General features: G+C 34.9%; 1 protein-coding gene across 39 annotated transcripts in view; it reads right to left on the minus strand.

The window, feature by feature from the left end:
- The window catches only part of SOX5 (SRY-box transcription factor 5), a 964448-nt gene that overhangs the window by 287647 nt on the left and 662445 nt on the right, over nucleotides 1-14356 (minus strand). For all 39 annotated transcript variants that reach the window (XM_048216852.2, XM_044385168.3, XM_057303269.1 and 36 more), the window contains one exon: nucleotides 8962-9172. In XM_048216852.2, coding sequence (XP_048072809.1) covers nucleotides 8962-9172 — 211 coding nt within the window. The remainder of the gene's footprint in view (nucleotides 1-8961; nucleotides 9173-14356) is intronic.

Consider the following 14356-nt stretch of genomic DNA (forward strand, 5'->3'; position numbering starts at 1 on the left):
TTGAGAACTCAAGACATTTGCGGATACCTATCTATCTTGGCTTTAGTAGGTAAATTAAGATATTTGGTTGCCTTAGATTGGATCAAATTTAAGGAACAGTGAAATACTCTTCAAAACTAAGGTAGTGACATTATTTCTAAAAGACCAAGAAAAAGAAAAAAAAAGAATGTCTGAATGTATGTTGCAACTGAACAGGAAAACAAAGGAACCTGTGCCTGTAAAATGTGGACTGGATGCTCATTTGGCTTTAACACCGACTGTTGTGGGATCTCAGGCATATTTCCGCCTCCGTCAGTCTTAGGGTCTCTCTCTGTCTCTCTGTCTCACTCAAAAATGAGGAGAGATTCCTTAAATGTGTCTACATTTCATTCCAATTCTGAATTTCTATTATTCGACAACTATTTTGCTCCCAGACATAATAAAACCTAAAACAAGTTTTTATTAAGATACTCTCCAAGGCATTTTCTTTTAGCACTTTAAACTCAAAAACAGTTCAAACTGAGCTAATTTTCAATTAAAACTTTCTGGAAATTTGATCACCACCGAGGCATCAGGAACTTACTCTGGCAGATAATTATAAAGTACTACTTTATTGTTTCATATTTCAAAGGAATTTAGGCACACATGGGCTAAAGAGTAACATTAAACTATTACTGGCAAAATTCCTAATTGGAAGAAACAGTATAACTAGTGGTTAACAGCATGGATTATAGTTTAGGTTGACTTCAGCTTGAATAATGACCCTGACACTTAGTCACGCTGTGACATATTTAATCATGTTTTCTCATCTGAAAATGGAGATGATAAGAATAAGAATATTTAGTTCATGTGAGTGGCACTTCCTGAAATTGGGACGGCTATACATAGCAGTCTTGGCTATAAGGTTTATGTAGAGATTAAATGAAGTGTTTCATATAAATTATGTAACACTACAGTTAACACATGATATGCACTTAATATATGTTACATTTCCCCCACCAATACATTATTATTTAATCAATGTTTTGATGCAGGCATTACATGTCCCATACTATAATATTAAACCTTGTTGTTATTCTAAGCCTCTGAAAAGACTAACTGATAGAGCTTAGTTATTACCAGTATAATGTAACTACATTGCATAGGGTGGATATTTTGAGCTGTGAATTTACTATGAAGTTTGGCATTCCATGTCGGTTAAGAGATACTGGACGAATGAGGCTTTCATGCCAGACCTTTTTGAATAACGATAGGCAACAATTCTGATGGAGAAAAAGATATAAACAAAAATGCATTAATATATTCTTCTTCTACTTATAACTTTTGAAATACCTTAATTGCCTGAAAAACCAAGCTAGCTGGAATAAAAGAGAACGATTTTTTCTTCAACTCATAAGCAAATCTAATTTTCTTTCTAACCATTTCACCTCAGTGGCCTTCTTTTGTATGACACACCATTCTCTTCTAACTTCTCAATTTTTGTTAGTTTGCTGTTGGCAGGGATAAGGTCGGAAATAATAAAGATTTTCTACTGAAATCTGCTTTCCCCCCTCAATGAGAGGAAGCAAAGGCATGAATATGGCACCCTCATAATGATTTAGCTGGGACTTAATGAAATTTTCATTACAACCTGCTGTTCATTTTAATGGCCTTTGAAAAACAATGGAAAAAATAGCTTGGGGGAAGAAAGGATTTTTCTGTGGCATATATTTGCGAGCTTAACATTTAGTTCCATTCACCCTATCTCTGGTCTCCTCATCCCATGTTTCTACTCTCATCACAAAGCTGTTACCATGTTTTGTAGTTTCTAAGTTCCGCAGTTCTTTTGTTAAATTTATTCCTATTTTATTCTTTTGATGCTATAGTACGTCACAAAGCTAGGATCATTTTTTTGTATTATATACAGTGTCACTGTCCTAATGCTTAGACGATGTCAGGTTTGGGTGGCCATTCTTATGCCCAGCCATACCCTATGATTAATGGAGTATTTAAAGCCAATGTAACTTTCTACTTCCTGTTGGGACTTTTACACATCTCCCTGGTTGTGTTTCCCCATTTTTTCCTCCTCTTTGCAGTTAAATAAACTATTGTCAACATTCTATTGTTTTCCTATGATATGATTTTCTGCTTTTCCCTATTTTTTCTTAAGAACATCACTTCATTGAAATACATAAATTGCTGCTTGACCTATCTCTCAATTGTTGCAATCATTAAATAAACATTCTTGCCCTGGCAAATTTCTTTATCAATAAAAGTGAGCGTATTTACACTTCTGTGTACTCAAAGCACATGTCTAGGAATCTTGTATATGTAAACATAAATGCATCTTAGTGGTTCTGTTTGTATATAAAGTATCTTTCTGGAACTCAGGCTTTTACATGTTAGCTATGTTCAATTTATATTCCTGTCTTCCATCAAGACTATCTCTGTATTTTCTCAATGTCTTTATATTATTCATTAGCGAGTCACTCTTGAGCTGAGCTTTTAATATATCTGTAGGAGGCAAAGTACAAAAAATGCTGTGGGAAATACAATAATAAAAACAGGATAATGTCCACATTTAATAGTGATATTTCTTCATGTCAGCTCTTCCTTCTGTGGATGCTCTGTCTCTGCTCTTCTGCTTGTGTACGTGTTGCTAGATATTATACTTTTCTCCTAAGTCCCAATACCTCTAAATGGGAGGCACTGCCTACTGTCTTCTTTCCTTTTGGAAGTTTCTCAGTTGGATCTGTCCTGTCATGTACCTCCAAATTAAGAGTCTTTGCAAGTGCCTGGAAGCCAACATGACACAATGGAGAAATACCAAGGTCATATGCCAAATTTCTATGGAGAATATCATCTAAAGGTACTCCCCCCCCCGAAAAAACCCAAACTACTTTGTAATCCAGTATATAGCACTAGAGTCATAATTCTTCCTAGACCTTAGCTCTTGATCACAACTGAGAAACAAACTGAGGGCTTCAGAGGGGAGGGGGGTGGGGGAATGGGATAGGCTGGTGATGGGTAGTAAGGAGGGCACATATTGCATGGTGCACTGGGTGTTATACGCAACTAATGAATCATCGAACTTTACATAAAAATAAATAAATAAATAAATAAATAAATAAATAAATAAATAAAATAAAATAAAATAAAATAAAATAAAATAAAAAAGCATTTCCATTATAGGGGAGCCTGCATGGCACAGTCAGTTAAGCATCTGACTGTTGGTTTTGGCTCAGTCTCAGGGTGGTGAGATTGAGCCCTGCATCAGGCTCTGCACTTAGCTGGAGTCTGTTTGATGATTCTCTCTCTCCCACTCCCTCTGCTCCTACCCGCAACTCTCTTTCTCTCTAAAATAAATAATAAAAATTTTTAAAAAGAAAAAGGAAAAAAAAGAAGATGTGGTCCATATATACAATGGAATATTACTCAGCTATCAAAAAGAATGATTTCTCAACATTTGCTGCAACATGGATGGCACTGGAGGAGATAATGCTAAGTGAAATAAGTCAAGCAGAGAAAGACAATTATCATATGGTTTCTCTCATCTATGGAACATAAGAACTAGGAAGATTGGCAGGAGAAGAAAGGGATAAAGAAAGGGGGGGATAATCAGAAGGGGGAATGAAGCATGAGATACTACGGACTCTGAGAAACAATCTGAGGGCTTCAGAGGGGTGGGGGGTTGGGGAATGGGATGGGCTGGTGATGGGTATAAGGAGGGCATGTATTGCATGGTGCACTGGGTGTTACACGCAACTAATGAATCATCGAACTTTACATCAAAAACCAGGGATATACTGTATGGTGACTAACATAATATAATAAAAAAAAATTAAACAATAACATGTGAGAGAAACACTTCCCAACTCATTCTAAGAATCCAGCATTATCTTACTAGAAAAATCAGATAAAAACATTGCATTAAAAAAAAGCAACTATAGAACAATATCTCTCATGAACATAGATAGATGCAACAATCCTCAATGAAGTACTGGCAAATGGAATTCAGTATTATATATATTATAAACCACAACTAAGTGGAATTTACCCAGTTTGCAAGGTTGGTTCAACATTCAAAAATTTCATCAGATGAGCACACTGAAAGAGCTAGAGAGTATTGTGTTAAGCAAAATAAGTCAGTCAGAGAAAGACAAATGCCATATGATTTCACTCATATGTGGACTATAAGAAATAAAACTAATGAGTAAAGGGGGAAAAAAGAGAGAGGCAAACCAAGAAACAGACTCTTAACTATAAGGAATAAACTGATGGTTACCAGAGCAGAGGTGGGTGGGGGATGGGTTAAGTAGGTGATGGGGATGAAGGAGGGCCCTTGTTGGGATGAGCACCAGGTATTGTATGAAAGTATAGAATCACTATATTGTGCACTTGAAACTAGTATTACACTATATGTCAACTAACTGGAATTTAAAATAAAAACTTAGAAATGTATGTCATATCAATAGATGAAGAAACCATTTTGACAAATTTTAACAAAGGAACAAAGGAAATTCAATGGAGATATGATAGTCCTTTCAACAAATGATGCTGGAACAACTGGACATCTATATGCAAAAACACAAATTAGACACAGAACTTAAACCTTTAAAAAAATTAACTCAAAACAGATCACAGACCTAAATTGTAAAATGCAAAATTACACAACTTCTAGAAAATAACAGCGGAGAAAATCTAAATGACTTTGGGCCAGGCAATGCCTGTTTAGCTAAAACATCAAAAGTATGATCATGCAAGAAAAAAGGTAAGTTGGACTTTATTAAAATTAAAACTTTGCAAAAGAAAGTGTTAAAAGAAAAAAATACAAGCCCCAACTTGAAAGAGAATATTTGTAAAATGCATACCTCAAAAAGGACTTGCAACCAAAATACACAAAAAACTCTTAAAACTCAACAATTAAAAAAACCCTCAATTAATAAATGAGCAAATGATGTAAACAGACACAAAGAAGATATACAAATGGTAAATACACACATGAAAAGATGCTCCGCATTATGTCATCGGGAACTACAAATTAAAACAACAATGCTATGCTACTATAAACCAGTCTGAATGGATAAAATCCAAAGAACTGACAATATCAAATGCTGGTGAGGATATGGAGCAACAAGAACTTACATTCGTTGCTGCTGGGAATGCAAAATCTCACAGCCACTTTGGAAGACAACTTAGCAGGTTTTTTGTTTTTTATTTGTTTGTTTTTTTATAAAGCTAAGCATAACCTTACCATACATTTCAGCAACCACACTCCTAGGTATTTACCCAGTTGAGTAGGAAACGTATGTCTATACAAAAACCTTCACATAAATATTTATAAAAGCTTTATTCTTTTTTTTTAAAGATTTTATTTATTCATTTGACAGAGAGAGAGACAGCCAGTAAGAGAGGGAACACAAGCAGGAGGAGTGGGAGAGAAAGAAGCAGGCTCCTAGCGGAAGAGCCTGACGTGGGGCTCGATCCCAGAACTCCAGGATCATGCCCTGAGCCGAAGGCAGACGCTTAACGACTGAGCCACCCAGGCGCCCCATAAAAGCTTTATTCTTAATAGCCAAAAATGTGAAACAACTAAGATGTCCTTTGATAGCTGAATGGATAAACAAACTGTGATACCTTCATACAATGGGATTTTATTCAGTACTAAAAAACATGAGCCATGAAGAGACATGAAGGAAACTTAAATGCACATTGATATGTTAAAGAAGCCAGTTTGAAAGACTACATACTGTATGATGCTAATGTTATGACATTCTGGAAAAGGCAAAACTACAGAGATAGTAGAAAGATCAACGATTGCCTGGAATTCTAGGGAAGGAGGAGGGATGAGTAAATGAAGCACAGGGGATTTTAAAGGTTATCAAACAACTGTTCTGAATGATACTGCAATGGTGGATAAGTGGCAATATGCATTTGTCCAAAAATGTAGAAATGTACAACATGTAGTTTGAACCCTTATGTAAGAAGATTCTATAAGATAATTTGGTACTCTGAGAGATACCAGAAAAAACTACAGAAAGAATTTGATCATATTACAAATGTATGGAAAAATCTCACTGAATAGGGCGGAGGAAAAATTCCCTAAGTAATTTTGGAAAAGAATGGAATCTGTAAAACTAAAGGCAAAAAGAACTCCACGCAAGTACTATACCCTATTGATAAAGATGTTTCCCATGGTATTATCAGTTAATAATTCTGATACTATTATACATAGACACTAGAATTGAACAATAAGTAGATGGATGGCGGATGGTTCGATCTAGGTTACTCACAGTTGGGATGGGAATGTACACATCAACAAGGAATGAGGCTGGAATGATCCATGCGGAAATAGATTACAGTTGCAGACAGTAGTAAGAACTCATTTTTAGCTTAATATATAGACAATCAGACATAGAAATATTTATAGATATGTATGTATATAAGTTAGCACACACATATATTTCTTCATTTTGTCAGGTAAGAGGTCCTAAAAGAAATGATAACTTATGAGCAAAGAACACACCTTGTATCCATATCTAGCTTTCTAATACCATTCTCCAATAAAATGAACCAGGATTTCTTAGAGAAATGACTGATACTTGAACCGGAGCACGAAATACACAACACGAGTCTACGGTACCTTACACTGCCAGAAAGTAAGAAGTGCTCAGGAACAAATTACCCACAATCACAGTGGTATGTCAAAATGACACAGAAGACAATAGGAAGAGCTTCCAATGGCCTAAGCTGAAACAATTTGAGCAACAAAATAAAGAATTGGTTTATAAGTCAAAGTATAAAATATCCATGCTGTCCATACTGATATAAATAAATGATTGAATAAATTAATAAATGATGGAGAAGAGATAAATCTCCCATGCAGAATTCCAAATAAATTATGTAGAAACTCTACTTTAAAGGAGGGTGAACATAACTCCCTACTCCTTAAATGTGGGTTGCACACAGCACCTTCCTTCCAAAGAGTATGGTATGAAAGGGGGCAGGGAGTAACTTTACAGTGGAGAACCCTGACAAACACTGTACCAGCCAGGTGACCAAGGTCAACATCAAATTCATAAATCATATAGAAAGTATGTACCCTTGATATGATGTGACAAAAAGGTACTTTAACCTCGTGATCTTCCTCCCCAAACCTATAACCCCAGTTTAGTCAAGAGAAAACCATCAGATAAATCCCAATAGAGGGACATTCTACAATATACCTGAACAATATTTCTCAAAACTTTCAAGGTTATCGGAAACAAAACAGTCTGAGAAATTGTCACAGCCAAAGGGAACCCAAGGAGACATGGCCACTAAATGTAGCACGTTATCGTTGATGGCATCCTAGAACGGAAAAGCACACTTGGTGAAGACTAATGAAATGTGAATAAACTGTGGACTCTAGCTAACGATAATGTATGACAATATAAAAGATACAAAATAATTTTAAAAGCATAAAATTAATCATGCAAAATGAACAGAATATGTAGACAAGAAAGAAATGCATCATAAGGTTAAGAGTTGCTATATCACAAAGCTACAAATTTAAGCAATTTTTATTTTCCTTTCAATTTTTATGGTTTTTTAAACAATTCTTAAATAAGAAGATAGTATTTTTAATATCAAGAAGAATTCCAGCACATTAAAAAAATTGTCTAGGTCCTCCTCAAAACCCCATTTTTATCTCCACATGGATGGAAGCCAAAAGTCTTTGGCTGACTAGATTATCTCTAAAATTCTTTCCAACTGTAAGATCATGTGAATTACATAAATTATAACTAAAATCCATGTCCCAGCTATGCATCTGGTAGGGACCCAGAAATATTTAATTACCAGATGACTCCCAAATATACTGGTTAACATACATTTTGTGCCATATATACTCATAATTTGCTAGTGTCCTAACAACAGACTAGAAATGAGCCCAACCCAGTATTACAGAGTATAGATGCAGTACATTTTTGGTGTAAAATATGTCTTTTTATGTCACTATTTTTTGTTTGTTTGTTTTAAATTTTCATCTGACTTTTAAATAGGAGGCATGTTCTTATGTGCAATGTGGCATCCAGACTTAGGAAGAATACAGGTTTAAGTAGGAAGTAGGAAACATCTGTAACATAAAGGGTGACTATCAGTTATGCATACAGTCTATAATTGGCATCAGTTGTTTGCTTTATTTTTTTAAATATTTTTATTTATTTATTTGAGAGAGAGAAAGAGCACAGAGGGAGAGGGAGAAGCTGACTCCCTGCTGAGTAGAGAGCCCGATATGGGGCTGGATTCCAGGACCCTGAGGATCATGACCTGAGCCCAAGGCAGACGCTTAACCAACTGAGCCACCCAGGCGCCCCTGTTTGTTTGCTTTGCTTTTAACAGTATTTCATGTGCATGTTACCTATAGACTACTATCAGTAACTACTGAAGAAGTTTAGAAGATGAAATCTTAAAAGGCATCCTGACAGTCAAACAAAATGGGAACTTCACATGGCTAACAGAATTAGAGAATCAATAATTTTTAAATATAGAATAGGCCTAACCATATTAATTTTGGACTATACAAGAAACAGACCGAATTTAGGTAGCGCAAGATGCATTCATGTATAAATAAAGTTATACAATTTAATAAAGTTGTCAAATGGCCTTGGGGACAAAAACTGGAGATGAACAAACTAGCCTGCAGATATTTGGGATGTAGGTGGTGCCTATTTTGGGCTCCGCTTTCACATTCTATTCTTGAATCCTTAAGTTTTACTCAACCACAACTTACCCATGTGTGAAAATGAGGAAGACATCACTACAGAAATTAATGATTAAAAAAATCGGGACAGACATATTGAAATGTTTCTGAAAAAAAAAATCTATCCAACTTCATAGCATTAGGTTTCCATTTTGTCCAATTTAACTTTGAGTGTAAGTCAAAGAATAGAACTAGAAGTTAAAATCCGACTATTAAAATCAGGAGATGGCAACCATTTCGTTCCCTTTTCTAGCCTTTACCTTCTGGCTCATTTTTGATGAGCTCTTCCATTTTCCTCTGCTTCAAGGTGTCAACAACGTCAGCTAAGCTGCCTTTGCGCCGTTCGGGAGTTCCTAGGGCCGTGCTCGACAAGGACTCACCACTCTGCCTCCCACCTTCTTCTGCCTTCTGAGGTGAGGTAGATGAGTTGTGTGGGGCAAATGAAGACATAACTTTATTGCCATCAACTTCCTGAAAAGAAAGCAAAGGAAAAAAAAATCATTTAAAATTCAGCGAATTTTTTTTTTAATTGCTGATGTGGCTTATTTAGCTAAAACATGAAAAAGTGAAATGTCACTCTGCAAGAGAAAGATAAATAAAGGAATTTAAAAAAGAAAGATGCATTAACTTTACAGGCTGGCACAGAGTGAGTCAAAGATCAATTCATAGAAGAAATAAAAATATGGAGACTCTCTCCATTAGACTGAGAACAAATGGCAATAAAGCCTTATACAAAGCCTGTATCGATCAGATGTATTCTTCTGGTTTTTTTTGAAAGTCTTAGATTTTCCTATGGACATTAAATGCACCAGTCATCTGGCTTAAACTTGCTCATGATATTGTAATATTTAAACAAGTAACATTATGCACTTCACTTTTCATTTTAAATAGCTGCCTCTTCTTGATGGTTGCTCCTAATTAAAGCAGGGTCCGTTTTTAGTTCTCCACCTCCCTCTCATGCTTTTAAGAAAGCATCAGCGACACAGGTTATTTTGACATCAGATAGGAATATTGAAAGTTTATTTCTGCTTATGCCAAAGATATTTCCAATTCCATCCATTACCCCAAGCATTGTTTCTGTCAATATTCTTCCAGATTTTGAACTTTAAACCTCACATGCCCTATAAAATAAAGTTTCTTGCAATCTTTCCCTCTTCATAATTGCATATGTGTATGAAAAGAATTTATAATATAATTCTAAAATTTAAACACACATGTGGTGTTCTTTTTGTCATTATTTTCCCCATAATTTCTCAACTAACTCTAGCCATCTAAAATTTGGGGTATCCTTTGTATAAAAGGCACTAAATTGATTTTTCAGGCATCTGTGAAAGGAGTGATACTGAAATGATAAAAAAAAATAATTTTCTTACTTAAAGGTTTTATTTTTATAATCTCTTACTTCCATAATTCTTTGACTTCCCACAAAGCAGATCTCTTTTTAAAAATAAAATTGTATCCTGGGTGCCTGGGTGGCTCAGTTGATTAAGCACCTACCTGCCTTCGGCTCATGATTCCAGAGTCCTGGGATTGAGTCCTGTATCAGGTTCCCTGCTCGACGGAGAGTCTGCTTCTCCCTCTGCCCCTCCCCCCCATGCCTGTGTTCTCCCTCAAGCTCTTTCACAAAAAAGTAAATAAATAAATAAAATCTTTAAAAAATAAATAAAATTGTATCCTAAGATCTTTAGGGAAGTTAGTCTCTCTCTATTTCTTAATTCTACAGTATTAAAAGTTTCCATCAAAATATATTGAATGTATGCACATCTAATATTCAGGATAATAGGTTATATCCCTGTTTATACATTTCTTCTCTAAGATGTGTTCATAGGATCTCCTAATGCCAGATCACACTGATTTGATAGCTAATGTTTTTAAGATTATTTCTAATATATTTGACTAGTTTAAAAATACACTAAAAATACTTGATAAAACTGTCATTTTAATTTTTAAAAATAGAGATGTCAACATAAACATAATCATAATCTGTTCATATGATTTTTTGTTAGTGGATAATAGTGAATACAAGGACATTAGCTATGGTGCAAGTGTCATTTTGTTGGGTGGCGCTAAGCAATGTGGAAAAAGTCAAAGTAAAAAATGTGTGCAAACAGAATCTTCAAAATTATAATTCTACACCCAAAATGGTTTCCATTTCTTATAAACATTACAGAATATGCAAAAAACATTACTATGTCTTGAATGAATATTCTGAGACAATACATTCAAAGATGAATCTTAGCTTATAATGTACTTGGATTTAGAAATAAATATGCATAATGTAATCATTACAAACCCCTGCAGGCTAAGTGAAGGTACACTTCTAGAATTATTTATTTAAAACCCACACATAAATACAAGCAAACCCATAAACACACACACACACGCACACACACATCCCTGACAAGAGCAATCACAAATCCATTCAGTAAACTAAGGAATGTTTTTATGAATGGCCCATAATACACATTAGCTCAGTTTCATGTTCAAACCAGAATATAGCAAAATCTCTTTATTCATTTTCCACAGATCTTTCTTCTCACTATTTCCAGGGTCAAAGCAGAAAAACCCAATGTTAGCTTCACTTTGAACATTTCTATTCTATACTACTCTGTTTTCACATTATATGATGAGAAACTTAACAAACAAAAATATGGCAGCTGAACTTCATTTTCCATAATTGGAAATTACATATATCTTTCTACAGCATCTTCAGGAGAGGGAAAGACACCCAAATTGTACACAACCACATCTATTAAAATATCAGAAAATATTTCAAAATCAAGTAAGATAAAATAACATCCCATCTTGCATGTCTCTAATTTTCTACACCTTGCAAAAGACAAGGACATATTTTAAAGAGTTTAACATCATTTCACATGTATTCTAAACTCAGTTACCACAACAGTATTAAAAATTAATTATCACTGCAATTTCATGCACAAATATTGTATCTTATCGCTATTTCACCTGTCTGATTACATTTCAGCCTCTAGCATTGTTAATCTCTTTAACAGGTTTATGTAGTTAACAGATGTTCCAGTGTGGGACTCCATTGTTCATTTGCATGGTGAAGAGCTTGTTAAAGAGCGCTGGCACAGTCTTCAGTCAAGAGAGTCCTACAGTTTTCAGTTTCTTCCCTGGGATTACATTTACCATATCTACAACAATCTTCACTTGCTGGTAGGTGAACATCCAGAGAGTCTACTACCAGAAGTATTAGTGGTCCAAACCAGCAAAATATATTTCATCAAGTTTTTGTGAATGCTAAAGGCAAGCTTCAGTATTTTGCCATAGAGCTCTCACACCTCTGATATTTGATTTCTAAGGTCTAATGATAAAAAAAGGTTCTAAACTTCTAGAACAAAATTGGTAATCTTCCTTTGTTACAGTTGAAAAAGTTTTACTTAATCCTTTCCCCCTTTGTCACCTTTGCAACCATAACACAAAGGAAAGGATCTGCCTAGTGTATCTATCTTTATTTAAGTAACTTTTTAAAAAATGAATTCTTAAACTGGGAGAAGCCACTCTGGAAAACAGTATGGAGGTTCTTCAAAAAGTTAAAAAATAGAACTACCCTATGACCCAGCAATTGCACTACCAGGTATTTACCCAAAGAATACAAAAATACTGAGTCAAGGGGCACATGCACCCCAATGTTTATAGCAGCATTATCAACAATAGCCAAACTATGGAACTATGGAAAGAGCCCAAATGTCCATCAACTAATGAATGGATAAAGAAGATGTGGTAGATATATAAAATGGAATATTACTCAGCCATCAAAAAGAATGAAATCTTGCCATTTGCAATGAAGTGGATGGAGTTAGAGTACATTATGCTAAGCAAAATACGTCAGAGGAAGACAAACACCATATGATTTCACTGATATGTAGAATTTAAGAAATGAAACAGATGAACATGGGGGGGGGGAAAGAAAGGCAAACCATAAAATGAACTCTCTACTATACAGAACAAACTGAAGGTTGCTGGGGGGGGGGGGGCTGCTAAATGGGTGATGGGTATTAAAAAGGGCACTTGTGATAAAGTGTTATATATAAGTGATGAATCATTAAATTCTACTCCTGAAACTACTATTGCACTATATGCTAACTAACTAGAGTTTAAATTAAAAATTGAAACAAAAAAATGCATTCTTGTTAATTCATTCTAAATATAGCACTTTGCTATGAGCACTTTGAGAGACATATTTCAACATCAATATTCAAGTTTTACTTTAGGTAACATGGTGATTAAGGAGAATTAATTCATTTGAAAAAAGAGGTTATATGCGACTCAACCAGAAATATATGTTCCTTTCATTGTCCAAATGACATTTCATCCTTGACTTCTGGCCTCAAGAAATACATTACCATATTTACTTTTCAGTCCTATAAACTTAAGTTAAATTAATATGAGGTAGCAAGAACATTACATTTAATAGTCTGTCTATCCAACTATAATTGGTAAGAATAATAGCCAATATTTACTGAATATTTACTTTTTGTCAGGCACTGTTTAAAGTGTGCTATACGCATTAATTCTGTTAATTCTCCTGGCAAGCCTACTTATGATTTGCACTTCGTAGCTGGAGAAACTGAGGGACATGGAGTGAAGAAAATGCCTGAGATTGTATGATTAATAAAAGAGTAGATAATCAACTGCAACCTGTTGGGCACCAGAGCCCTGAACCACAGTGCTAATCTCACCTCTCTTTAAAAACAACAACCTGGGTGGTTCAGTCAGTTAAGCGTCTGCCTTCAGCTCAGTTGTGATCCCAGGGTCCTGGGATTGAGCCCTGCATCAGGCTCCCTACTCAGCAGAGATTCTGCTTCTCCCTCTCCCCTAGCTTGAGCTCTCTCTCTCTCAAATAAATAAATAAAATCTTAACAACAACAACAACAAATACCTAAGTATGTCTATGTCAATATTATGGGTGAACAAGATATACTGTCATCTGCTTAGTAATTATGAAAATGAGATGGTTTTGCCCCAATATGTCCAACTCCTAAAGGAAAAAGGTATATAAATTCATTGCAATTAACTAATCCAAATATATTCTAGACTTATAAAGCTGTCTACATCTAAATATCCACTGGTTTATGCCATATTAAAAGTAAAGATCCTTAAAATTGAAATAATTATCTAAACCAAACACATAGATTTGATCTCTAAGTGATTATTCAAAATAATGATGCTCAGTCATTTATGATTTTTTAATCTATCTTTTCTTATTTTAAAGATTTTATTTTTAAGCAATCTCTACACTCAATATGGGCCTCAAACCCACAACCCTGAGATCAAGGGTTGTACATCGCACATTCCACACTGAGTCAGCCAGGTGCTCCTTAGTCTATCTTTATAAAATGTGTGGGCATCTCTAGCATCCTTTCTAATACAACAAAGTTTTGAACTTAGAAAAAAAAGTAGTGCAAAAAGTTTGGACTATCTTTAACTAGATTCTCACTAATGCAAGTTCATGAATCTTGGTATTGCACAGAGGTAGCATATCATGAACTACAGATACATACATAAAGTGCTTTAGTGCTGAACAAGTTTTAAGATGATCACATTCTTCTAATAATGCACTGTTTCTCTAACTATCAAATGGGCAAGGCAAAACAAAGTTTGAAAAATATCTTGAAAGCCATATTATTT

Source organism: Ursus arctos, unplaced genomic scaffold (genome assembly GCF_023065955.2).
Source record: "Ursus arctos isolate Adak ecotype North America unplaced genomic scaffold, UrsArc2.0 scaffold_26, whole genome shotgun sequence".
NCBI lineage: Eukaryota > Metazoa > Chordata > Mammalia > Carnivora > Ursidae > Ursus > Ursus arctos.